At 59.6% G+C, this 26,381-nt stretch overlaps 1 protein-coding gene across 7 annotated transcripts; it reads left to right on the top strand.

The window, feature by feature from the left end:
• The first annotated feature begins 10,546 nt into the window (after positions 1–10,546).
• Positions 10,547–23,352, top strand: OPLAH (5-oxoprolinase, ATP-hydrolysing). Of its 7 annotated transcripts, none has more exons than XM_003918738.5 (27): positions 10,547–10,871; positions 14,345–14,568; positions 14,640–14,831; positions 15,357–15,456; positions 15,540–15,663; positions 15,744–15,939; positions 16,191–16,356; positions 16,447–16,585; positions 16,662–16,729; positions 16,872–17,137; positions 17,265–17,377; positions 17,468–17,638; positions 17,824–17,961; positions 18,056–18,194; positions 18,320–18,432; positions 18,641–18,792; positions 19,403–19,563; positions 19,721–19,822; positions 19,899–20,073; positions 21,247–21,431; positions 21,511–21,657; positions 21,739–21,873; positions 22,037–22,186; positions 22,308–22,465; positions 22,557–22,717; positions 22,813–22,910; positions 23,146–23,352. In XM_003918738.5, the coding sequence occupies exons 1-27, from the start codon at positions 10,637–10,639 to the stop codon at positions 23,290–23,292; spliced, it is 4,155 nt and encodes a 1,384-aa protein (XP_003918787.4). In that variant the 5' UTR covers positions 10,547–10,636; the 3' UTR covers positions 23,293–23,352. The 7 variants fall into 7 exon arrangements, with proteins under 7 accessions (XP_003918787.4, XP_009197173.3, XP_017810050.2 ...); XM_009198909.4 differs by having other exon boundaries at positions 10,589–10,871; positions 14,354–14,568; XM_017954561.3 differs by lacking the exon at positions 10,547–10,871 and adding an exon at positions 10,896–11,099.
• Positions 23,353–26,381: the final 3,029 nt, after the last annotated feature.

Here is a 26,381-nt window from a genome sequence, read left to right as displayed (position 1 = left end):
TGTTCCCCCGGCTGGAGTGTAGTGGGGAGATCTCGGCTCACTGCAAGCTCCACCTCCTGGGTTCATGCCATTCTCCTGCCTCAGCCTCCCAAGTAGCTGGGACTACAGGCACCCGCCACCACGCCTGGCTAATTTTTTTTTTTTATTTTTAGTAGAGACGGGGTTTCACCGTGTTAGCCAGGGTGGTCTCAATCTCCAGACCTCATGATCTGCCCGCCTCGGCCTCCCAAAGTGCTGGGATTACAGGCTTGAGCCACCGTGCCCGGACGACAACACTTTTTATAACGTAACCTCCTATATGTAGAAAGAAGGTGGCAGATGCGGTGACTCACGCCTGTAATCCCAACACTTTTGGGAGGCAGAGGCAGGTGGATCCCTTCAGTCTAGGAGTTCAAGATCAGCCTGGACAACATGGCAAAACCCCATATCTACAAAAAATACAAAAAATTAGCTGGACATGGTGGTGCATACCTGTGGTCCCAGCTACTTGGGAGGCTGAGGTGGGAGGATCACTTCAGCTGGGGAGGTCAAGGCTGCAGTAAGCTGTGGTCCTACCACTGCACTCCAGCCTGGGCAACAGAATGAGATGCTGTCAAAACAAAAAACAAATAAACAAAAACCAAGGAAGAAAATGATTTTGTTTCTCCTCTCACATGTTTGATCAAAATTTAATTTTATTACTTATAGTTAAGTTGCTTTCAGGTAAAAGCTCCTTTGGGTAATATGTACATTTTTAGAATTGTCATTAAATTTGAGGAAATCACTTATCAAATTTTTTCCACATGTGAGCCATAACAGTTCAGGTGTTGGCTGGGTGAGGTAGCTCATGCCTGTAATCCCAACACTCTGGGAAACTGAGGCAGGAGGATCGCTTGAGGCCAGGTGTCTGAGACCAGCCTGGGCAGCATAGTGATACACTATCTCTACAAAAAAAAAAAAATTAAAAATTAACTGGGCATGGTGGCACACGCCTGTAGTTCCAGCTACTTGAGAGACTGAGACGGGAGGTTGGCCTGAGCCGAGGGAGTTCAAGGCTGCTGTGAGCTATGATCGCTCCACTGCACTCCTGCCCGTACCACAGAGTGAGGCTCTATCTCAAAAAACAAACAAAAAAACCCAGAACCCTCCCCCTAAATAAAAATGAATTTGAGTTTGGGTTTTCTTGCTTGTGACTACTCTTAGATCCTCTTTGAGTTGAGGATGCATTCTCTGATGCTCTCTTAAGATGACAACACTGATTTTTTTTTTTTGAGACGGAGTCTTGCTCTGTTCCCCAGGCTGGAGTGCAGTGGCACGATCTCGGCTCACTGCAAGCTCCGCCTTGATGAAACTTGGCCAGTTTCATCAGCTTGTTGTGTTAACATGCAGCTGAGGGAGATAGATGGGTGTTTCTGGAAGCCATTTCTACACCAGCATGACTAGCCACAGCATAACTGTATCAGGAAGTGACTGTTCCCACCAAGCCCAAGCAAAACGTACCCTCAACTCAGCCTCCCAGGAGCTGGACCCCACAACGCCCCCTCCAGCTCTGTGCAGCAGGGGAGGGGGTAACTGATGGCAGGTTGCAGGGGGAAGAGACAGTTTTAGCTGGTTGTGGTTAAAATATCTCACTTTTGCAAATTTTATGAAATATATGACTTGACTCTGTAAATAGTTTGCTGGGGCCCAAGCTGGGAAGGGGCTGTGGGACTGAGGATCCTGGAACGGATTCCCGAGATTCCTGGTGAACCTGTTTCTCGAGCTCCAACTTCTTAGGGCAGCACAGGCGCATCCCAGCAGAAGTGCCCCGCCCTGGAAGGGGCTGACATCCAGCTGGCAGCGGGGCAGGGCCTTCAGCAGACTGTGCCACTATTCTGTTGGGCCGAGAAGGGTTTGAGAGACCAGTGAGTCCCAGGGATGTGAGCTCATTGCCACACGGTAGGCACTAAGGTGGGTTGTTAGGATTTTTTTTTTTTTTTTGAGATACAGTCTCACTCTGTCGCCCAGGCTAGAGTGCAACGGCGCGATCTGGGATCATTGCAACCTCCGCCTCCTGTGTTCAAGCGATTCTCATGTCTCAGCCTCCTGAGTAGCTGGGATTACAGGCGCATGCCACCGTGCCTGGCTAATTTTTGTATTTTTAGTAGAGACAGGATTTCACCATGTGGACCAGGCTGGCCTCAAACTCCTGACCTAGTGATCTGCCTGCCTTGGCCTCCCAAAGTGGTAGGATTACAGGCGTGAGCCACTGCAGTGGGCCGGTCGTTAGTATTTAGCATGGTCCAGTGGGAGGTAAGCTTGGGATAGAGGTGGAGGAGCTACAGGCAGGAAGAGCAAAGTTGGTTCAGAGTAGGTGTCGGTTCTGGGAAGAACAAATCGCTGCTCCTCCGGGGGAGGGGCCTGAGGTCTTTGTTGTTGTTGTTGTTTTGTGAGACCCAGTCTCGTTCTGTTGCTCACGCTGGAGTGCAGTGGCGCGATCTCAACTCACTGCAACCTTCACCTCCTGGGTTCAACCGATTCTCCTGCCTCAGCTTCCCAAGTAGCTGGGATTACAGGTGCCCACCACCATGCCTGGCTAATTTTTGTATTTTTTAGTAGAGATGGGGTTTCACCATGTAGGCCAAGCTGGTCTCCTGACCTCAGGTGACCCGCCTGCCTCGGCCTCCCAAAGTGCTGGGATTACAGGCGTGACCCACCGCGTCCGGCCCAAATTTATTTTATTTTTTAATTTTTTTGAGACAACATCTCACTCTGTCGCCCAGGCTGGAGTGCAGTGGCTCGATCTTGGCTCTCTGCAGCCTCGACCTCCTGGGCTTAAGAAATCCTCCCACCTCAGCCTCCCTGGTAGCTGGGATTACAGGTGCCTGCCGCCACCCCCAGATACTTTTTTTGTGTTTTTTTGCAGAGATGGGATCTCATTATGTTGCCCAGGCTGGCCCTGAACCTCTAGGCTCAAGTGATCCTCCCGCCTTGGCCTCCTAAAGTGCTGGGATCGCAGGCATGAGCCACCACACCCAACCAATATGTACAATATGTATGCATCAATAAAAAATATAAAGAATCCCACTATTCTCTTTCTTTGTCTCATCATTTTTGTAGAAAATTGGACACTTTAGGCTGGGTGAGGCGGGAGGTCAGGAGTTCGAGACCAGCCTGGTCAACATGGTGAAATCCTGTCTCTACTGAAAATACAAAAAATTAGCCACGTGTGGTGGCACGCACCTGTAATCCTAGGCGCGTGCCTGTAATCCCAGCTACTTGGGAGGCTGAGGCGGAAGAAGCACTGGAACCCAGGAGGCGGAGGTTGCACAGTGAGCCAAGATCGCGCCACTGCACTCCAGCCTGGGAGACAGAGCGAGACGCCTTCTCAAAAAAAAAAAAAAAGAAAAGAAAAAGAAAAAAAACTGGATACTTTAGAGCGTATATCACATCAACTCTGGGTTAGGATTGGCCAATGGCCCTTGTGACTTTGCTCCTGGTTTTTCATGTTGTTTAGTGGCTCACCTGGGCCAGTTCCATGTGTCTGTTTCCTCCACAGTGTGTAGCTTCTAATATTTCTGCTCAGCTCCCCGCTCCTCCTTATTTTTAAGAACTTCTGGCTTCCTAGAAATCACGCCTGGGTCAGCCTAGTTTAGCGCTCACCACCAATTGGTCAAAGGTTGTGTTGAACCTCCCCAAGCCAACGAGGCTCCTGTAGGTCCCCCAATTTCTCTGAAAAAAAATTTTTTTTTCGAGATGGAATTTTGCTGCTGTTGCCCAGGCTGGAGCGCAATGGCTCGACCTCAGCTCGCTGCACCTTCTGCCTCCCAGGTTCAAGGGATTCTCCTGCCTCAGCCTCCCGAGTAGCTGAGATTGCAGGCACGCGCCATGCCCAGCTAATTTTTTGTTTTTTTTTTTTTTTTTGAGACGGAGTCTTGCTCTGTCACCCAGGCTGGAGTGCAGTGGCTGGATCTCAGCTCACTGCAAGCTCCGCCTCCCGGGTTTACGCCATTCTCCTGCCTCAATCTCCCAAGTAGCTGGGACTACAGGTGCCTGCCACCTCGCCCGGCTAGTTTTCTGTATATATTTTTTTTTAGTAGAGATGGGGTTTCACTGTCTTAGCCAGGATGGTCTCGATATCCTGACCTCGTGATCCGCCCGTCTCGGCCTCCCAAAGTGCTGGGATTACAGGCTTGAGCCACCACGCCCAGCCCATGTTTTGTATTTTTAATAGAGAGGTGGTTTCACCATTTTGGTCAGGCTGATCTTGAACTCCTGACCTCAGGTGATCCACCCGCCTCAACCTCCCAAAGTGCTGAGATTACAGGCATGAGCTACACACCCAGTCCCAATTTTTTTTTTTTTTTTTTTTTTTGAGGTGGAGTCTCACTCTGTTGCCCAGGCTGGAGTGCAGTAGTGTGATCTTGGCTCACTGCAACCTCCACCTCCTGGGTTCAAGCAATTCTCCTGCCTCAGCCTCCCAAGTAGCTGGGATTACAGGCACCCGCCACCATACCTGGCTCAATTTTTCATTTTTAGTAGAGACAGGGTTTCTCCATGTTGACCAGGCTGGTCTTGAACTCCTGACCTCAAGTGATCCACCCACCTCAGCCTCCCAAAGTGCTAAGATTATAGGCGTGAGTCACTGCGCCCAACCTTCTCCCAATTTCTTTCTGTGTCCTGACCAAAAAATCAGAGGTCCTTGACCATTTTGTGACTCATCAGCCACAGGTTTTTTCCAGCAGGTTTGAACCCACACTGGGACCTTGAACATTCCTAGGCACTAATAAAGGTATCTGGGTTTACAAGAAAGAAACTGGCCTGGCCCTGAGCCAAATGCTTTAAACCCACACAGAAACTCCGTACCCCAGCCCCCTTGCTGCGGGTACACCCGGGCAGAACACCCCTTTTCTCTCGCTGTCTGTTTCAAGGACTGCTGCCGCTCTCTGTCCCTGAGTTCCCCTCATTAATGCTCTGGATTAGTCACCCTGGCGTTTAGTGCTTCTTCCTTTGGAATCCCAGTAGGCTCCATCTTGTGACAGTTCGGGGCACTCCCTTGGGGGAACTCCCATGCTGCTGCGTTTGGGGTGACTCCAGCCTGGGGTTCGGTGGGATGAAGCAACTCCGTCCTTTGCTGATGGATGTGTATGTGGTTGGAAAGTTTTCCAGTCTGCTCTGCATTCAGCAAGTGTGATGGGCTAAATAATGACCCGAAGATACTCAGGTCCGAATCACTGAAGCCTAAGAATGTACCTCATTTGGCACAAAAGACCTTGCAGATGTGATGAAGTGAAGGAGCCTGACATGGGGAGGTGATCCTGGGTGACCCAGGTGGGTCCCTATAGGAGGGAAATGGAGGGAGATTTGACTACAGGAGAAGAGAAGGCTGTGGGATCGCCTGGATAGAGATCAGAGTGATGCGGCTGCAAGCCAAGGAGTGCCGGCTGACACCAGGAGCTGGAAGAGGCAAGGCACATGCTTTCCTCTGGAACCTCCAGAAGGAACCATTCGTGTAAAAGCCTTGATTTGAGCCCTATAAGACTCATCTTGGACTTTCGGTCTCCAGGACTGTAAGCTAGTAAGTTTCTGTTGTTTTAAATCTGCAAGTTTGTGGTGATTTGCGAGGGCAGCAATAGACAGCCAGCACGCCCAACCACTCAGCCTGGGTGCAGCCTGGCACCCAGGTGCAGCAGCTTCTGGACACCCAGGGGTGAATGCAGTATCTGCAGGGTCCTTTCTTTGTCGTCTCTGTCCCTGGTTTTCAGCTACACTCCAGGCCAGCCTGCCATTTCATTTGCTGCTGTCAGCTTTTTCCTACTTGCTTTGCACTGAGCTTCCCACAGCCTGCCATGCACCTTAGGCACGATTTTCCCACACTGTGCTTCCTAAGGAAGGCGGCCCCATGCAGCTACCAGCCCTGCCACCGCCTCTCACTGGGGCAGCATCTGTGGACCTGGGGTAGGGCGTGGTGGCCTCTGCTTCTCCCAGAGTGAGACCCCTGTGCTGCGGCAGGTGTTGGGGGACGGGAGGCCTCGTCTTCTCTGCGTGTCCCTCCCTGTGTGGTGCCTCTGCCTTGCAGCCGGGAGCCGGGAGGAAGGAACCCTTGTTCTCAGCTGCACCTCCTGGAGTAGAGCTTTTATGACAGGGAGCCAGGGATCAGCGGGGAGCAGGCTGAGCTCAAGCCCCACAGAGTCCCCCTGTTCTGACCAAGGCTTAGTAGATCTTCTTGAATAAATGCTTATTGCTTTGCTGTATATCCCTTAGTCAGTTTCCAAGGCGAGAGGGCTGCACAGCCCGCTGGGCATCCTGCCCTGTGTGGGGTCCCAGGTGGAGGCCTGGAGCACACAGAGTGTCTCTTCCCCACCCTCTTCCTGCACAGGCCAGTCAGATTCCAGAGCATGAGAACTGGACTTGCCTCCCAAGGGCCAGGGCAGCGTGTTCATCTAAAGCGGCAGCATGGTGGTGGTGTCAACTGAAGAATGGCGAGGTTCATACATTTGGAAAGGAGAGCTTTATTTCTCATAAAGGGTTGCAGCCCGCAGGGCGGCCATTCTGACCAGCAGGGAAGTGTAACCTCCAGTGAGAAGTCAAAAACAGACACTTCATGGGAGGGGCAAGGGGAACAGGAATTTATGCTGAAGGGAGTGGCCAAATATACATATTCAATGAGCTGTAAGAGGAGTCATGAATATTTATGAAAGGGGAGCACACAAACGCACAATTGAGCTTCACACCTCCCCATGGGACTCATGTTCAAAAAATGGCAGCATTATCATGATCTGAGGGTGGGGTTTTCAGGTTTCCAGCGTCAAATGGTGCAGCAGAGGACACGAAACCCCTCCCTGTGCTTCCCCCATGGCCACAGAGCCACTCCATGGCCAGTGGTCTCTATCAGGAAGGAATGCAGGCTGGCAGATCGTTTCGGCAGATTGAACCTCCACCGCCCAGGTTCAAGCGATTCTCCTGCCTCAGCCTCCCAAGCAGCTGGGATCACAGGCATCTGCCACCACGCCCGGCTAATTTATGTATTTAGTAGAGATGGGGTTTCACCACGTTAGTCAGGCTAGTCTCAAACTCCTGACCTCAGGTGATCCATCCACCTCAGCCTCCCAAAGTGCTGGGATTATGGTGTGCGCCACCGCACCCGGCCAGCACATTTTCTCTCTTTGTTCATCTGGAACTGTCTTTATTTCACTTTCATTTTCAAAAGTGGTTTTCCTAAATACAGGATTCTTGCTTGACAGTGTTTTTCTGACTTTGAGTATGCCATCCTATTGTCTTCTGGTCTCCGCTGCTGCTTCTGAGGAGTCCGGTGTTAATCTTATTTAGGGTTCTCTTGTATGTGAGGAATCATTTTTTTATCTTGTTACTTTCTAAACTTTTTATTTGTCTTTGCTTTCCAGTATTTTTACCATGATATGTGAGCTCCTGGAACCTGCCCACATTCCTTGCCATGAGACTCCTCCAGCAGTGGAGACTCTGCCCTGGGTGGAATCTCTTTCATGCTTTGAGTTTTTTCCACTGGAAAGAGACCTGTCCTTTGAAAGGATCACCTGATTCGGTTAGGCTCACCCAAGACCATCTCCTTTATCCCCCAGCAGTGTCAAACGACATAACCTAATCATGGCAGTAAAGTCCATCTTATTCACAGTCCTGGGGATGATGCAGGGCACGTACAGCAGGAAATCCTGGAAACCTTCTGATAATTCTGCCTATCACGCTCTACCCTCTGGCTGTCAGAGTGTGTGAGTTGAAAGTTGACACTCTGAGCCTCTCATTCTTTTTTTTTTTTTTTTTTTTGGGAGACAGAGTCTCACTCTTGTTGCCGAGGCTGGAGTGCAGTGATGTGATCTTGTCTCACCGCAACCTCTGCTTCCCAGGTTCAAGCAATTCTTCTGCCTCAGCCTTCCGAGTAACTGGGATTACAGGCATGCACCACCACGCCCAGCTAATTTTGTATTTTTAATAGAGACAGGGTTTCTCCTTGTTGGTCAGGCTAGTCTCAAACTCCCAACCACAGGTGATCCACCCGCCTCAGCTTCCCAAAGTGCTGGGATTACAGGCATGAGCCACCGCGCCCAGCCAAGCCTCTCATTCTTTTGGGGTAGAATCTCTCCAACTATCAGAAATACTCTACTCGGGGCTGGGCTTGGTGGCTCACACTTGTAATCCCAGCACTTTGGGAGGCCGAGGTGGGTGGATCACCTGAGGTCATGAGTTTGAAAACAGCCTGGCCGAAAGGGTGAAACCTTGTCTCTACTAAAAATACAAAAAAATTAGCCAGGCGTGGTGGTACACACCTGTAGTCCTAGCTACTTGGGAGGCTGAGGCAGGAGAATTGCTTGAACCCGGGAGTCGGAGGTTGCGGTGAGCCGAGATGGCGCCACTGCACTCCAGCCTGGGTGACAGAGTGAGACTCTGTCTCAAAAAAAAAAAAAAAAAAAAACCTCTACTTTGGCCAGGTGTGGTGACTCACACCTGTAATTCCAGCACTTTGGGAGAACAAGGCAGGAGGATAACTTGAGGCCAGGAGTTTAAGGCAAGCCTGGGCAACATAGTGAGACCCCGGGCTGGGCACAGTGGCTCATGCCTGTAATCTCAGCGCTTTGGGAGGCCGAGGTGGAGGGATCACGAAGTCAGGAGATTGAGACCATCCTGGCTAACACGGTGAAATCCCATCTCTACTAAAAATACAAAAAAAAAAAAAAAAAAACTAGCTGGGTTTGATGGCAGGTACCTGTAGTCCCAGCTACTCCGGAGGCTGAGGCAGGAGAATGGCGTGAACCCGGGAGGCGGAGCTTGCGTGAGCCGAGATCGCGCCACTGCCCTCCAGTCTGGGGGACAGAGCAAGAGTCCGTGTCAAAACAAACAAACAAACAAACAAAAAAACATAGTGAGACCCTGTTTCTACCAAACAAACAAACAAACAAAAAAACCTAGCCAGGCATGGTGGTGCATGCATCTGTGGTTCCAGCTACTTAGGAGGCTGAGGTGGGAGGATGACTTGACCCTGGGAGGTCAAGGCTTCAATGAGCTATGGTTGCACCACTGCACTCCAGCCTGAGTGACAGAGTGAGACCCTATCTCAAAAAAAAAAAAAAAAAAAAAAAGTAAATAAAATAAAAAAAGAAAAATACTCTACTCCATTTTTTTTCTTAATTATAGGAATTATTTTATTTTATTTTATTTTATTTGAGACAGAGTCTCGTTCTGTTGCACAGGCTGGAGTGCAGTGGCGTGATCTCAGCTTACTGCAACCTCTGCCTCCCGGGTTCAAGCGATTCTCCTGCCTCAGCCTCCCAAGTAGCTGGGATTACAGGTGCCTGCCATCACACCTGGCTAATTTTTGTATTTTTTTAGCAGAGACGGGGTTTCACCATGTTGGCCAGGTTGGTCTCGAACTCCTGACCTCAGGTGATCTGCCCGCCTCAGCTTCCCTAAGTGCCGGGATTACAGATGTGAGCCAACACGCCTGGCCAATAATTACTTAAATTGTCATGATTTCTGTTGGGATTCAGTACAGTTGCCCCCAGTCTCCTGGAGTAGTAGTCTCAGGGGTGCTGCCCCCACTCGCAAAGGTGAGGGGCCCTGCGATGGCTTCACTCAAGGAGCCACAGGGAAGGGAGCATGAGAATCCCAGGAGAGTCTACAAATCAGCAAGTGGAAACTAGACCCATCAAACAAGCAAAAGAGAAAAATGATGTAAACTACGTAATAATCATAATGTAAGAAAAAGCCAGAAAACCAAAGTAACCGTGCAGAAGTGTCCCTTTAAAGACAGATTGGATAGAAGAAGAAAGTCCTTCATATGATCTAAAATGCAAGCCTACTGTCACCATTGAGGGTGGCTCCCCTGTCCCTGGGGAGGTCTGTCTTTAGGTCCTGGTCCTTAGCCTCTGGTGGGCTACCTGCCCCATCCCCTTCCTTGAGGTTATGGCCCAGATGTGGTGCCTCCTCCAGGGCACCTGCCTGCTTGCTGCGACCTCCATGTGACAATACCAGGGCCCTCTCCCCCCAGAAACAGGCCCAGCCTCCCTTGTGGCAGCTCCAGCACTGCCTGGTGCACCCCTTTGCCTTCAGCCCCCTCCTATGCTGTCCTAGTGTGTTCTCAGCTGGCTCTGCCCCTGTAGCCCTGACCTGCCCTGGTTGCTGCTGTCCAGCTCCTGCTGTTGCTGGGCCCCATCCTGCAGGGCAGCCACACACCCACCTTTCTCGATCCCTTCAGATGCTGTGCCAACCGCGACTGCCCAGATACCACACCCAGTTGCCTTGACCCATGTCCTGGCATGGCCAGGCCTGCAGGCTGTGACTGGTGGCCAGTGGGCAGTCAGATGGGTGAGTGCAGAGGCTTGAATCCCATATCCCTTCTCCCACAACACACTTGGGCTTGGCTGGCCCAAAGAAGCGTCCATCTTCTAGGAGGAGGATTCCTGGAGGGAGCCAGAGACTTGGGACAGTTCTGGGCACCCACTGGTCATTTGGCCCGTAGGGGACTGGAGGTCAGAGGTCAGGCCAACCCTGCCACGGGGGTGATCGGAACTGCTGGGTCCTGACCCTGAAGGCCTGGAATGTGGCTGAAGCCTGGGGGCAGGGGCAGCCGCTGACCTCACAATGGCAGGGTCTATTGTCCTTGGCTGGCCCGCTGGCCCCCGCCAGCTGCCGCCCCTGGCTGCCAGGCATGTCCCTCCTCAGCAGCTATGAGGGCCTGCGGCAGGAGATCCAGCGGCTGGCACAGGAGAACGAAGAGCTGCGGCGGCTGGTGCAGCTCATCCAGGAGAACCAGGAGCTGAAGCTGGTGCTCAGGAACCGCAGCAGCAGCCTGGGCTTCTGCAGCTCCGGGTTCCTGGCTGAGGTGGCTGCCAGTCCCCGGCCGCTCAGGCGGAGAACAATCAAATTCAAGAATGCTGAGAGAGGTGAGCTGTACCGGGGCCCCAAGACTCTGTGGAGCTGGGCAAACCTGCTGGGTGCTGCGGGGCATCTGGAACAAAGCCAGGGCCCTGGGGCTCTTTCAGGACGTGCAGCAGGGAGAAGGTGCCAGGTCTGGGAAAGTGACCTCTGAGCAGAGCCTGAGCGGGCAAGGGAGCTGCAAGGCTAGGGCGTGGCTTTCCAGGCCCGGGGAACAGCCTGTGCCAGGCCCTGAGGTGGGTGCAAGTTGGCTGTGCCTGAAGCTGTCAGAGCCGCCGCAGTGGCAGACTCTTCTCCCAGCCCTCTGTTCTTCGGTGGTGGGGACCAGCCACAGCCCTGGGGGAACATGATGGAAGCCTGGCCCGGGGTGCAGGTGTGAGAAGTAGCGGCTCTGTGTTCTGAAGGTGGAGGTAACACGACTTCTGGCAGATTGGGTGTGGGGATGAGAATGGGGCCAGGTGCAGGAGCTGCTGCTGGAGTGGGCCACTGCTAGGTGGCCTGGGGCCTGGTTTTGGGACGTGTCTGGCCATGCAGTCAGAGGCGCCACTAGAGACTAGGGGCCAGGCCATCCTGCAGGCCTGGAGCTGCCTCTGGTCGCTGTGGAGGGGCTGCATGGCATTGCCAAGGGGAAGCTGGGACCCACCAACATCGAGGGACAGAGATAAAGGCCCAGTGGGGCAGGAGGCAGGTGGGGGTGGGGGTGGGGGCAGGCAGGTGGGGCAGCCAGGGGAGGCCTGAGCCTAGGGTGGGTGGGAGTTGGCCTTCGTTGGTCTGCGCCTGAGATGTGCAGTGGAGTGGGGTCAGGAGAGCCCCAGATGCAGGCAGAGATGGGAGGTGGACACCTGGAGGTGCACAGCAGTGGGGTGCCCCTGGGGAGCATGGGGACAGGCCCTTAGAGGGTGACCAGGATGGATAGCACAGGCCCTTTAGAGGAACAGGAGGGGGGTGGCTGGGGATGGTAGGGTGGAGAGTTCAGGGGCCTGGAAAACTGGAGGCATAGGGTGGAAGGGGTGGATCCCCATGAGGCCAGGGGGGACAGGTGGAAACCAGGAGTATAAGGAAGGGTATTGTGTGGCTGGTGGGAAGGGTCCTGGGCTGAAGTGGGGTTGCTGACCAGAGCTGCTTCCCAGGATCTGCTCAGAGCAGGCAGGTGGGGCTCCTGCACGTGGGCATGGCATGCTCATCTGGGGCCTCAGCTGGGCCTCAGGATGGGGAAGGCACTAGGAGATCTGTGGGCATGGGGTCTGGGGGTGACATCACAGCGGGCACCCGCCACTCAGAGGGCAGTCATCCGGACATGAGCAGCAGCCCATCCACGGGGAGGGGGTCCTGAGTGCCTGATCCTGGGCCCCATCCCTGTCTATGGGGAGCTGGAGTCCACGGCCCTTGGCACAAATGTTAGAGGAAAGGGGTCCCAATCCAGACCCCAAAGAGGGTTCTTGGATTTCTTGAAAGAAAGAATTCAGGGCGAGTGCCTACAGTGGAAGCACGTTCATTAAGAAAGTAGAGGAATGAAGAATGGCTACTCCATGGACAGCAGCCCCGAGGGCTGCTGGTTGCCCTCTTTTCTTTGAGACGGAGTCTCGCTCTGTTGCCAGGCTGGAGTACGGTGGAGTACTGCAAGCGCCGCCTCCCAGGTTCAAGCGATTCTCCTGCCTCAGCCTCTTGAGTAGCTGGGACTACAGGCATGTGCCACCACACCCAGCTAATTTTTGTATTTTTAGTAGAGACGGGTTTCACCATGTTGGCCAGGATGGTCTTCATCTCTTGACCTCATGATCCACCCCCTCAGCCTCCCAAAGAGCTGGGATTACAGGTGTGAGCCACCGTCTCGGGCCAGTTGCCCATTTTTATGGTTATATCTTGATGATATGCTAAACGAGGGGTGGATTATTAGTGCCTCCCCTTTCTAGACCATATAGGGTAACTTCCTGCCGTTGCTGTGGCCCTTGTAAACTGTCATGGTGCTGGGGGGAGTGTAGGACGATGGTTTTGGTGGGTTTGGCCAGCTTCTTTACTGCAACCTGTTTTATCAGATACAGGTTTTTTGTTGTTGTTGTTTTTTGTTTTTGAGATGGAGTCTCGCCCCTCGCTCTGTTGCCCAGGCTGGAGTGCAGTTGCACGATCTGTGCTCACTGCAGCCTCTGCCTCCCAGGTTCCAGCGATTCTCCTGCCTCAGCCTCCCAGTAGCTGAGATTACAGGCACATGCCATATGCCCGACTAATTTTTGTATTTTTAGTAGAGACGGGGTTTCAACCATGTTGGCCAGGCTGGGAGATACAGGTTTTTATGACCTGTATCTTGTGCTGACCTCCTATCTCATCCTGTGACCTAGAATGCATTAATCGTCTGGGAATGCAGCCCAGTAGGTTTCCGCCTCATTTTATCCAGCTCCTATTCAAGATGGAGTTGCTCTGGTTCACACGCCTCTGACACAAGGAGGGCTGGAGGGGAGGGAGACCCGGTGAAGAGGGCCAGAGATACCGCACAGGAGAGGCCCGCGGGGCCGGGAGCGGGGCTGGTAGAGAAAGCCGCAGGGCCTCCTTCCCTTTCCTGTCTGTCCTTCAATGTCCTCTCACGCGGGGAAGGACGTCCGCCAGTGGGAAGCCCTGCTGTGGCCCGGGCTGCCAGCTCCCCTTGCCCGGGACACCTGGAGGTGGGATCCCGGGGCGCCCACACTCGGCGAGCCCAGGCCCTGCGCTGGAGCCCCGAGGGCCGCAGAGCCAAGGTGCCCTTGAGCCGGCGCGGGCGGCCTGGGAAGGCGCAGGGCGAGGACAGAGGCGCGGGGGGCGGACCGGGCCTGACGCAACCGCGAGTGCCGGGACCAGTGGCGCGGGGGGCGGGCCCCGCAGGCTCCTCCCCGAGGCGAGGCTGGTGCGGGCAGGGCCGCTGGGAGCGCAGCCAGAGCCGACCGCGAGCGACCGAGCCGGAGCCGAGCGCCCAGGTGGGACCTGCGCAGGGCGGCCTCCCCTCCTCAGCCCCTTCCCCGCTGCCTCCCGGGCCGCTACTCACGCGTCCCCGCCTCGGGCCGCCCTGTCGGTGCTCAGGCTCCGTCCAGTCCCCGGGCCCACCTGGCTTGGGCCGAAGGTCGAGCAAAGAGGGAAGTGGGGGTCCCCCGGCCAGCTCGCCCCAAACGCCCTCCCCGCACTCCCGTGCCTTTTTCGTGCTGAGGGACCCCCCTCCGAGGGCTCCAGGGTCCAGCGTCGCCCCCACCTCCCGTGCCTGCTCCACTGCCTGGGTTTCAGCCCAATCCAGGGCCCAGAGAAGCGCGATGCGGGGCATGGGGGCATCAGGCCCTTGACCCGCGGCCAGGGTCTCGCTGGGGCCCAGGCTGCCCTCGGAGCTGGGCCTGCTGCTCTGGCTCTGCCCAGAGTCGTGCCCGTGGGTCTCTCCCTCAGGAACCCCCGGCACGCGCAGGGCAGGGCTGGGGAACCTCTAGTCCCACTCGCAGGTGAGCCCGGACTGACCGCCTCTGTCTAGTTTTTCCAGGGCTACCAGCTGAAGAGCTCCTGTGGGATCCCAGCCCCACCACCATGGGCAGCCCTGAGGGCCGCTTCCACTTTGCCATCGACCGTGGGGGTACCTTTACAGACGTCTTTGCCCAGTGCCCAGGGGGGCAGGTGCGGGTCTTAAAACTGCTCTCAGAAGACCCTGCCAACTATGCAGATGCGCCAACCGAAGGGATCCGCCGCATCCTGGAGCAGGTGGGCCAGGCCAGAGCGGGTGGACAGGGACCCCACGGCCAGAAACACCACACTGACCACGTGGTCCCCAGGAGGCCGGCATGCTCCTGCCCCGGGACCGGCCGCTGGACTCCAGTCATATAGCCAGCATCCGCATGGGCACCACAGTGGCCACCAATGCACTGCTGGAGCGGAAGGGGGAACGGGTGGCGCTGCTGGTGACACGTGGCTTCCGAGACCTGCTGCACATTGGCACCCAAGCCCGTGGGGACCTCTTTGACCTGGTGAGCTCCTTGCTGGCTGGGGACCAGGGTGTGTGGCATCCATCCCCCAGGGATGCCTTGACCCTGTGGGGAGAGCAGTTGTTGGATTAGTGATGGCTCATGGGCACCAGCTGACAAAGAAAGAGGAAGCTCCAGGAATTCTCAGTGGGATCCCAAGTTCCCCTAGCCCTTGGAGTGGGCACAGGATGCCCTGTTCCTGCCTGCCGCCATGCCCGCCCTGGACGCTGGCGTGGGGCCACCCAAGCTAGCCCTGTTCAGGCAGGGGAGGGTGGAACCTCTGCACCTACTGCTGCATTTCCGGAAGAAGCTGCCTCTGTGGGGGTGGAACAGTTGGCTGCACTCAGCTACCTAGGGGGTGGAGAGCTGCCCCCTGGGTGAGCCTTGCTGGGGCTGCCAGGTATGACTCTCCTGAGCCTGCCAACCTGCCTGTTGGGACATAACCACTCGCCTGTACCACACACCCACGCGGGACCCTGGCATGCACCCTTGGGCCTGGGCCTTTTCTGAGCCTCTGCCTGCCCCCAGGCTGTGCCCATGCCCGAGGTGCTGTATGAAGAGGTGCTGGAGGTGGACGAACGCGTGGTGCTGCACCGTGGAGAGGCAGGCACCGGGACGCCTGTCAAGGGTGTGTGTGCTGTCGCTGGTGTGGGATCTGGGGCCGGAGGGTCCTGCTGGACTGTGACGGGGCCTCCTGGGCTTTTCTGGCAGGCCGCACGGGGGACCTGCTGGACGTGCAGCAGCCTGTGGACCTGGGGACCCTGCGTGGAAAGCTGGAGGGGCTGCTGTCTCGAGGCATCCGCAGCCTGGCTGTGGTGCTCATGCATTCGTACACGTGAGTGAGGTGGGCTGTGGGCCGCGGGAGCAGGTGCTGGGCCTGGTGGGAGACGAGGTGCCACTGGGTTTTTGTCATAGGTGGGCCCAGCACGAGCAGCAGGTGGGTGCGCTGGCCCGGGAGCTGGGCTTCTCGCACGTGTCACTGTCCTCGGAAGCCATGCCCATGGTGCGCATCGTCCCTCGGGGGCACACGGCCTGTGCCGATGCCTACCTCACACCCGCCATCCAACGCTACGTCCAGGGCTTCCGCCGTGGCTTCCAGGGCCAACTTAAGGTGAGGCCATGAGGCCCCTCCACCACCCACTCCTGGGCCTGGGCCTGGGCCTCGGCCTGCCCAGCCCATCGTGGCCCACCTGCTGCCGGCTCACAGCCCCTCATGGCACACCTGCTGCCCGCTCATAGCCCCTTGTGGCGCAGCTGCTGCTCGCTCACCTCATGGCCCACCTGCTGCTCGCACACAGCCCCTTGTGGCGCACCTGCTGCCCGCTCACAGCCCCTTGTGGCGCACCTGCTGCCTGCTCACAGGACGTGCAGGTGTTGTTCATGCGCTCTGATGGCGGTCTGGCGCCCATGGACGCCTTCGGCGGCTCCCGTGCTGTGCTCTCGGGCCCGGCCGGCGGTGTGGTGGGCTACTCAGCGACCACGTACCAGCAGGAGGGTGGCCAGCCTGTCATCGGCTTTGACATGGGAGGTATGAGGGCTGAGGGCTGGGGTCTCGGGGAGGCCCCGCTGCTGGGCCCCTGGGTCTTTAAGCGACCCACCAGCACCCCACCCCTGCCAGGCACGTCCACGGATGTGAGCCGCTATGCTGGGGAGTTCGAGCATGTCTTCGAGGCCACCACAGCTGGCGTCACCCTTCAGGCCCCGCAGCTGGACATCAACACAGTGGCGGCGGGAGGGGGTTCCCGCCTCTTCTTCAGGTCAGCTCTCCTGCTTCCCAGGCCAGGACCCCAGCCCTGTCTGCCTCCTCACGTCCAACCCCAGCCCTTCCCCTAGGTCTGGCCTCTTTGTGGTTGGGCCCGAGTCAGCAGGAGCCCACCCGGGACCCGCCTGCTACCGCAAAGGTAAGAGTCAGGATCTGCCTGGCCTGGCCTTGCCCTCTGCTTGCTGCCCCAGGCCCAGCCCCTCCCATCAGCCCTATCCCTGCTGCCTGCTCCTGCTCCGCTGCCTCCAGCCCCCAAGCCCCACATCCTGTCCACCTCCCAGGGGGCCCTGTGACAGTGACGGATGCTAATCTGGTCCTGGGTCGCCTGCTGCCTGCCTCCTTCCCTTGCATTTTTGGGCCGGGAGAGGACCAACCACTTTCCCCCGAGGCCTCCCGCAAAGCCCTGGAGGCTGTGGCCACTGAGGTCAACAGCTTCCTGACCAACGGGCCCTGCCCGGCCTCCCCGCTGAGCCTGGAGGAGGTAGCCATGGGGTTTGTGCGCGTGGCCAACGAGGCCATGTGCCGGCCCATCCGTGCACTCACGCAGGTACGTCCACCTCTGCTCTCCCGCCTGTCCTGCCCCCAGCCGTGCTCCCTGCCCCACGCCTCCTGCTCAGGCGGGGGGCTGGATGGGGTAGGGTAGGAGAGCCCACTGACCCCTTCTGTCTCCCTAGGCAAGAGGCCATGACCCCTCAGCCCATGTGCTGGCCTGCTTTGGGGGAGCTGGTGGACAGCATGCATGTGCCATTGCCCGGGCCCTGGGCATGGACACTGTGCACATCCACAGGTGGGCCTAGGTGTGGGTGCACGGAGATGCGTGTGATCTGCACTGGCTTGGGAGGTGGCCCCCCTATTGCCACGCTGCCCATCCCTGCAGGCACAGTGGGTTGCTGTCGGCCCTGGGGCTGGCCCTGGCTGACGTGGTGCACGAGGCACAGGAGCCCTGCTCCCTGCTCTACGCACCTGAGACCTTCATGCAGCTGGACCAGAGGCTGAGCCGCCTGGAGGAGCAGTGTGTGGACGCCCTGCAGGCCCAGGGCTTCCCCAGGTGGGCTCCCAGGGTGCCCTGGACAGAGGGCTTATGTTGTCCCCCTTGGTGGGTTTTCTGTCTGATGACTTCCCAGGTGGTCCCGGGGTGCGCGAGAAACAGAACAGGTGTCCTTGCCGGGCGCTGGGTGGGGTGGGGGGCAGGGCAGGGGGTTTGGTGTGAGTGTCCCCAACCACCTGCTGCAGGTCCCAGATCAGCACTGAGAGCTTCCTGCACCTGCGCTACCGGGGCACCGACTGTGCCCTGATGGTGTCTGCCCACCAGCACCCAGCCACAGCCCGCTCGCCCCGTGCGGGGGACTTCGGGGCAGCCTTCGTGGAGCGGTACGTGAGTTTGCCAACTCCGGATCCCTGGCAAAGGGCCTTCCTGTCTGGCCACCTCTCGTTGACTACTCCTTGGGCCCCGTGGGGAGTGCAGGTACATGAGGGAGTTTGGCTTTGTCATCCCTGAGCGGCCAGTGGTCGTGGACGATGTGCGAGTGAGGGGCACTGGCCGCAGTGGTCTTCGCCTCGAGGATGCCCCCAAAGCCCAGACCGGGCCTCCCCGGGTGGACAAGGTTGGTGGTCCTGCCCGTACCAGCCTGACAGCACCCATGGGGCACTGGGATGGGGACCAAGCCCTGTGAGAGGCATCGGGGAGGGTGCTGGGCCCGGGTGCCGCACTCACCCACACCCTCTGCAGATGACCCAGTGCTACTTTGAGGGGGGCTACCAGGAGACCCCTGTGTACCTGCTGGGAGAGCTGGGCTATGGGCACAAGCTCCATGGGCCCTGCCTCATCATCGACAGTAACAGGTGGGCTGAGGTCCAGCCAGGGTGGAGGATATGGAGGGGTCAACCGTGGGGCCCCTGGTGCAGGGTTCTCTGGCCCAAGGCTGCAGGGGCCTGCAGGACTCTGTATCCTACCATCGTTGGGGTGTCCCCTGGCCTGGGGCTGTGGCATCTCTGGTTAGAGGGGTGTCGTCTGGCTCCATGCAGACCCTCTGTGCCCTCTGCTCCCCAGCACCATCCTGGTGGAACCAGGTTGCCAGGCAGAGGTGACCGAGACAGGGGACATCCGCATCTCTGTGGGGGCCGAAGTCCCTGGCACAATGGGCACCCAACTAGACCCTATCCAGCTGTCCATCTTCTCACACCGCTTCATGAGCATTGCTGGTGAGTGGCTGCGGCCAGGTTCCCTGCTGCCTGGCTCCCTGTGGGATGAGGCGCCGGCTATGTCATGGGGTGGCTGGCAGGGCTGTGCCCAAAGGGAGAGGCAGAAGCAGGACCCCCTGGTGACGGGGCGGGCAGTGTGGCTGCAGCACTGGCATGGTGCAGTTGGCCATGAGAACAAGCCTTGGGCAAGGAGGACACCTTCCCCCTCTTACCTGCAGCCATGTGATCCGGGGAGTGAACTTCTAGCTAAGGATGAGATACTGAGGGCAGCACAGGGAACCCATCTGTGCAGGGTCAGGCCAGCGGCTTGCTGGGAGCCCAGGGGTCAAGAGCCTAGGAACCAGGTTCTTGCTGTGCCAGGCAGGGTGGGAGGGTCGAGGAGTGGCACTGGGTTCTTGCTGGGGGCTCCAGGCGGGACTGGGGAGGAAGGTGGTGTCCTTTACATAGGCTAAGACACGTGGCCAAGTGGGCACACGGTCTCCTTGGTCTTCCCCAGGAAAAAGCTGCTGGGTTCTGGGTTTGAGCCCCGGTGGTTCCTGTTCCTTCCTTTCCTGGGGCCATGCTGTGGGTGGATGGGGCCAGCAGGCATCTGGTCACTTTGTGCTCCCAGAGCAGATGGGCCGCATCCTGCAGCGCACAGCCATCTCCACCAACATCAAGGAGCGCCTCGACTTCTCCTGTGCTCTCTTTGGGCCCGATGGGGGGCTGGTGTCCAATGCCCCCCACATCCCTGTGCACCTGGGTGCCATGCAGGAGACGGTGCAGTTCCAGGTGCGGTGGACCCTCCCCCGCCTTCCTACCCCTCCCTCACCTTGCCCTCCCACCCCTCCCTCGCCTCACCCTTCCATCCCCCTCCCTCACCCTCCACCCCACCCCACTCTGGCCCCTGCTCCACTGTGCCCACTCTGCACCCATTTCCTGGTTTCAGATCCAGCACCTGGGGGCTGATCTCCACCCTGGCGACGTGCTACTGAGCAACCATCCCAGTGCCGGGGGCAGCCACCTGCCAGACCTGACTGTTATCACACCGGTGAGGGGTGCTGCCCACCTGCCTCTGCTGGGGCAGGGGTGGCCGATGTAGCTGACCGTGGCTTTCCACCCACTAGGTGTTTTGGCCGGGTCAGACGCAGCCTGTTTTCTATGTGGCCAGCCGAGGGCACCATGCAGACATTGGCGGCATCACACCAGGCTCCATGCCTCCCCACTCCACCACGCTGCAACAGGAGGGTGCCGTCTTTCTGTCCTTCAAACTCGTCCAGGGGGGTGTCTTCCAAGAGGAGGGTGAGTGGGGTGGGGTGGGGTGGGCCTTCTGCATTCTGGGACACATGGCCACTGCTGGCAAGCAGGCCTGGCTGGACCGTGGGATGCAGCCCATAGACCCAGGCCTGCCTTGAGGCTGGGAGGAGATAGGTGGTTACCGCAAAGGGCAACTGCAGATCGGATCCCAGGTACTGAGATGAATGCAGCCTGGGCCCAGGAAGGCCTCCTGAGGGGTGGTTTTGTGGGTGGAGAGTTAGCCAAGACGTGGAGGGTCAGGGTGCTGGAAGGAGAGAAGCCTGTTTCAAGGTGGGTGGCTGCTTGTGTGTGCAGTCATACTGGGTGGAGTCTGCAGAGAAACAGCCGGGCAGGGGCAGGGGCAGGGCCCAAAGGTCCCTGTAGTGTTTTCTGGGCCTAGGTCTGAGTCACTGGGTGGTGGGTGGCCGTGAAGGGCTTTCAGCTGGTCCTGCACTAATCTCCCACTGTGCCCACATGCAGAGAAGATGCGGGGCCTCAGAGTGGCCTGGAGGCTGGGGGACAAGAGTGGGGGCAGCTGCAGTTGCCCTGGATGATGCTGAGTCTTGGGCTGAGTGGAGGGTGAGGGTGGGGGGTGGGGGACTGTTTTGGATGTGGAAGGAAGTGGGTATTTGGAGGGATTTGGGAGAGGGGGCCAGGGGTCAAGTTTGGGCAGCTGGAGGTGGAGGCCCTGGCACTGAGCAGTGGCAGGAAAGGTGGGATGGAGGCTGCAGCGGTGCCTGTGGTGGGGGTGGGGGTAGGAAAGGCAGGGAAAACAAGCCCTGGTCTGAGGCTGCAGGTCTGGGAGCCCAGGGGAAGTGGCGTGGCCGGGGTGGAGGGTGGGGACGGAGGGTGGGTGTAATGGAACCACAGGCTGTTCTGGTGTTGAGGACACAAATAGAGTGGCCCATTTCCGGCTGCTGCCTTGATCAGTGTGAGCTGGGGGCAGGGGGTGTGGACCACAGAGGGACATGTGCAGGCACACTGCAGAGGGCCCTGTGGCTGCCTCAGAGAGGACCCTGAGCCAGGCTCAAGGGCAGGAGCTGTCCTGAGGTGGGGAGCAGTCCCAGGCCAGACCTCACTGCTTTCTAGGGGCCAGAGACCTTGTCTGGATTTGGGAAACCTGGGTTGGGGGTGCAGACAGGGTTGGCCAGGGGCTCAGTGATGACACTGTCCATCCAGCGGTGACTGAGGCCCTGCGGGCGCCAGGCAAGGTCCCCAACTGTAGCGGAACCAGAAACCTGCACGACAACCTGTCGGACCTCCGTGCCCAGGTGGCAGCCAACCAGAAGGGCATCCAGCTGGTGGGGGAGCTCATTGGGCAGTACGGCCTGGACGTGGTGCAGGCCTACATGGGCCATATTCAGGTGGGCCTGGGCACAGGAGTGTGGGCAGCAGGGCCATCCTGCAGGTGACCTGGCTGCCACTGATCCTGCTCCCTGCCAGGCGAACGCTGAGCTGGCCGTGCGCGACATGTTGCGTGCCTTTGGAACCTCCCGGCAGGCCCGGGGCCTGCCCCTGGAGGTGTCCTCGGAAGACCACATGGACGACGGTTCCCCTATCCGCCTTCGCGTGCAGATCAACCTGAGTCAGGTGGGCCGCAGGGATGGCGCTTCTGGGCGGCAGGGGCATGGCGCAGCTGCTGACTGCCTCTCTCTTCCCTCCGGTGCGCAGGGCAGCGCTGTGTTTGACTTCAGCGGCACTGGGCCGGAGGTGTTCGGTAATCTCAACGCACCGCGGGCCATAACCCTGTCCGCCCTCATCTACTGCCTGCGCTGTCTGGTGGGCCGCGACATCCCGCTCAACCAGGTTCGCAGGGGTGTGTGAGCGAGGGCGGGCCCCAGCCCGAGGTCACCCTGAGTGCGCCTCTGGGGCCCAGCCACGGACTGACCCCATGGGTGTTGGGGCGCAGAGGTGCTATTTCTCTTGGAGCCCACCCCAAGAGCCCCTGAGAGCCGCCCTCCCCGCACAGGGCTGCCTGGCGCCAGTGCGCGTAGTGATTCCCCAAGGCTCCATCCTGGACCCGTCGCCCGAGGCGGCCGTGGTGGGCGGCAACGTGCTCACGTCGCAGCGCGTGGTGGATGTCATCCTAGGGGCCTTTGGGGCCTGCGCCGCCTCCCAGGTGCGGGGACGGGGTGAGCGCGGTCGGGGGCGGGCCGGGTGGGCAGGCTGGAGTAGGGGTGGGCGGGCGAGGTGGGGATGCCCCGCCCCAGCCCAGCGCAGCGACCGAGTGCTCTCGCCAGGGCTGCATGAACAACGTGACGCTGGGCAACGCCCACATGGGCTACTACGAGACGGTGGCAGGCGGCGCGGGCGCGGGTCCCAGCTGGCATGGGCGCAGCGGCGTGCACAGCCATATGACCAACACGCGCATCACCGACCCTGAAATCCTGGAGAGCCGGTGAGCGGCGTGCGCGGAGCCTGGGGGCGCGACCGGGTGGGAGCCGGGGCTCGGCCACACTAAGTCTTCGCCCTTGTCCTCGCCCTCACAGGTACCCGGTCATCCTGCGCCGCTTCGAGCTGCGGCGGGGCTCGGGGGGCAGAGGCCGCTTCCGGGGCGGCGACGGTGTCACCCGCGAGCTGGTCTTTCGCGAGGAGGCGCTGCTGTCAGTGCTGACCGAGCGCCGAGCCTTCCGGCCCTACGGGCTCCACGGTGAGCGGGTCCCCAGCCCTCGCGGCCCTCCCTGCCCCCGCCCCCGCCCCCGTCCCCGCCCCGGGTCCCTCTGGACTCCTCGCCTCCCTCCGCAGGGGGCGAGCCCGGTGCCCGCGGCCTAAACCTGCTGATACGCAAAAACGGCCGGACGGTGAATCTGGGCGGCAAGACGTCGGTGACCGTGTACCCTGGGGTAAGGGCCATGGCCTGTCCTGTCCCTCTCCTCTCCCGGCCCCATCCCACAGACGGGGAACAGTTGCAGACATGACCAGAGGCCGAGTTTAATCTGGCCCCCGAAGGAAAGGGGGCGCGTACCAGGCCTCTGTGGTCCCTGGGGGTGGGTGATGGATGCTGCCCTGTGGGGAGGGGAGCGCGGAGGAGAGGGGGGGGGGCCAACAGCGCGGCGCGCCCGCCCCCCCCCCCAACAGGATGTGTTCTGTCTCCACACGCCCGGCGGCGGTGGCTATGGGGACCCGGAGGACCCCGCCCCACCGCCGGGGTCACCCCCGCAAGCACTGGCCTTTCCCGAGCACGGCAGCGTCTATGAGTACCGCCGTGCCCAGGAGGCCGTGTGAAGGTCCTGCAATAAAGATGCCTTAAGTCACCCGGTTCTGGGGACGCAGCTACGGCGCCTAGTTCGTGCTCCGAGTCGTGTCTGCGCGCGCCGGCTGCACGCCTGTCATCTGTGCCTGCCTTAGGAGGACACCCAGACTTGGAGCTGCAGGTTCACTACCAGGTGGTCCGTGAGCCCCGCCAGGGCGGTACTGAACGTCACCTGCTCCACCTCCTGGGGGCGGGAATCAGGTTGAGGGTCGTCCCAGCGCCGCAGGCCCAGCCACCCGGGCCCTGGCACTCACTGGGCTCAGCAGGCCCCCAGGAACTCCGCAGTACGTGATGTAGTTCAGGTGCTGACCCCTCCAGGGCTTAGCTCGGTGGCTTCTGCCGGGAGGGCCGGCCAGGTAGAGGTAGCGCCCTTTCTCCTGCTCCAGGGTCCTGGAAGGGGGCGGTGTCACCAAGGCCAGGGCCCCTTTGCGCGCTTCAGGCGGGCAGTGCCTACCTCCAGGTCGCCACTCACCGCCTCAGCATCTCGGGGGAGGAGGCCACGGAGTGGTGGAGCATGGAGCTGCGCAGTGCGGTCCCTGGGGGATCTGGGGGAGGGAGGCATCAGCCAGAGCCTCGGCCGACAGCGCTCCCCAGGTCCACTCCCCGCTCTGGTACCCTCCCCCCAAGCACGATACCCAGGGCCCAGGGCTGCTCTTGGCGCGTGCCCATCCGGCAGGGGTCCTGGAAGCGGCAGAAGAGCTTGTGCTACTGCTGCAGCGCAAAGAGAGGCTGGAGCGCGGTGGGCGGGGCCGGGCCTCCTGGCTCCGCCCCTGCCTCCCTGCCCTCCCCTCCTGCTGGACCTTTCGAGCAGTTATCGAAGTTTAGGTCGCCCAGGAGCACGCGTAAAGCCACGACCCCTCCACTTTGTTCGCTCTCAGCCTCAAACTTCTCGGCTCAGTCCAGCAGCAGCGTCAGCTGTTTGCTGCGCAAGGGCCCGTCCTCTGCGCGGGGAAGGGGGGTGGGGTGGGCTCGCCTCCAGATTCGGACCCGCATCTTGGACAGTCAGCTCCCGGCTCCCCAGTTCCTGATCTGTGAGCCCGACAGGCACCTCTCAGGAATTCCCATGCCTGGGGCAGTGAACATAGGGCGGGAGGTGGGGGCGGGGTGCAGGCAAATGTAGGGATCAGTAGCCGCCACGGAGAGGCGGGACCTGTTCTGAGGACCCACCCGCAGGGCTCACCAGCCAGTGCTTGCAAGTGCGTGCAGTGCAGGAATCCCACGATGTGGCGCCCGTCCAGGCTGCCCAGCTGCGCCTGCAACACCACGGACGGCCCCAGCTTCTCTCGCCTTCTTGGCCGAACCCCGCCCCCTCTGTGCTCTGGGCGGGGTAGGCCAGTACCTGTGTGGACAGTAGTCCCTTGGAGGCCAGTGTGTCCTCGCCACGCGCGTGGGGGAAGCAACGGAAGGTGGCGCACAGCAGCGGGTAGCGCGAGGCCAGCAGCAGCCCGCTGTCCAGTAGCTTGAGGTGCGGCCCGGTCTGTAGGCCAAGTGTGCCCACGTCGTACAGCACCGGGCCCAGGCTGGGCGTCAGGCGATTCACCAAGTGACGAGCTGCGCGCAAATCGAATACCTCCTGCAGGCACACAACGTCCAGACCCACGGGCAGCGAGCCCACCAGCGTCCCACGCGGCGCCCTGGGCCACAGCTGGCTGCAGTCCGTAGCCCTATAGAGCGCGGCGCCAATGGCCTCAGCCCGTCGCTGGCTGTGCGGCAGGTTGCTGAAGCGCGACAGCCTGTCCAGGAGCAGGCACAGATTGGCCATGAGGAAGATGAAGCAGCGCCCGGGTTCGGCAGGCGGGCGCCAGAGCGCGGGCGGCGCCCAGCACAGCGGAGGGGGACGGTAGCAGAAGGGGCGGCGCCAAACCTGCAGCGCCAGCCAGAGTGGCAGGCGGGTCAGCGCCAAGGGCAGGCCGACCACCACCAGCAGCAGCAGCGCCACGACGCCGCTCGCCGCCCTTCTCAGCCACCCCAGGCTGATCGGGCTCGCCGTTGGTGCACAGCAGCCCAGCAGCTGGTCCAGGGCCCAGTAGGCCGGGGAGAGCAGCTCGTGGGCCAAGCCGTGGAGGGCGTGCAAAGCCGGGTGCGGGAAGGGCGAGGGCCGCAGGGCGTCAGTCGCCCGGGGCCAGTTGGGCGGGGATTGCATGGTACACCTAACTCTTCGGCCGCGGGGCGCCGGGGAGACTCATTGGCTTCCAGAGGACAAGCTGACTTGTCGGTGCATCAGCGCGAGCTGCGGGGGAGTCACAGGGGTGAAGGCCGCGTGGCACAGCGTGTGCGCAAAGCCGGTGAGGTGCTGACCCAGCGAGCCTGGCGGAGGCGCGGGCGTAGGCAGAGGGGCGCTTCAGAAAGAAAACCCGAAAGGGACCTGATCTCAAATCCCCACCCTGGATCCTCCTTGCCCCGCCCTATACACCCGCGAAGGTCACACAGGGAACCTGTGAGGTCCGCCCAACGCAAGCGGGATCGGGATGCAGCCTGCGGCAAGTGGAGGACGACCGTTCTTGAGTGCGGGCTGCGCAGGGCTGGTGAGGAGCAAACAGTGTGCTCTGCCCCCGGCTCCCCTGTACCCGCCCCCACGCAGGTCAGCATAGAATAAGTCGCGCACTCCGGCTGCCCAGACGGCAGAATCCACCCCACCCGCTACCCGTCTCTCTGCGGCCCGGTGGTGTCGGGCGCCTGAGTTCAAAGACCTGACACCTGAGGAGGGATGGACTCCCGCCTAGCGCCCCACAAAGTCCCCCAAAAGGCCAGCCCGCAGTGGTGATGGCCCTGTGGCCCTACCCCATGGAGCTTCCAATCTAAGGAGAGCGACTGTTGGTTCTGCCCTGCGGGTAGCTCTGCTGCTGCACGCGAGCCAGACGGAAGCATTTCCCCATTCTCCCCATTCGTGGAGCGCTCCGGCATACCCTCAGGAGCTCCCAGGACAGGATGGCCGGTAGCTCCCAGGCTCTGCTCGCCTCCCACCTTTCTAATTGGGCCTGTGAACCAGCACACACTCTCCCAGTCAGCTGGGTGCAAGCGTCTCTTAAATAGCCCTGGGAGTTGGCAGGGAGGTGGAGAG

Source organism: Papio anubis, chromosome 8 (genome assembly GCF_008728515.1).
Source record: "Papio anubis isolate 15944 chromosome 8, Panubis1.0, whole genome shotgun sequence".
NCBI classification, from domain to species: Eukaryota; Metazoa; Chordata; class Mammalia; order Primates; family Cercopithecidae; genus Papio; species Papio anubis.
The sequence above is the reverse complement of the archived record's forward strand: the minus strand, read 5'-3'. Positions and strand labels throughout refer to the sequence as shown.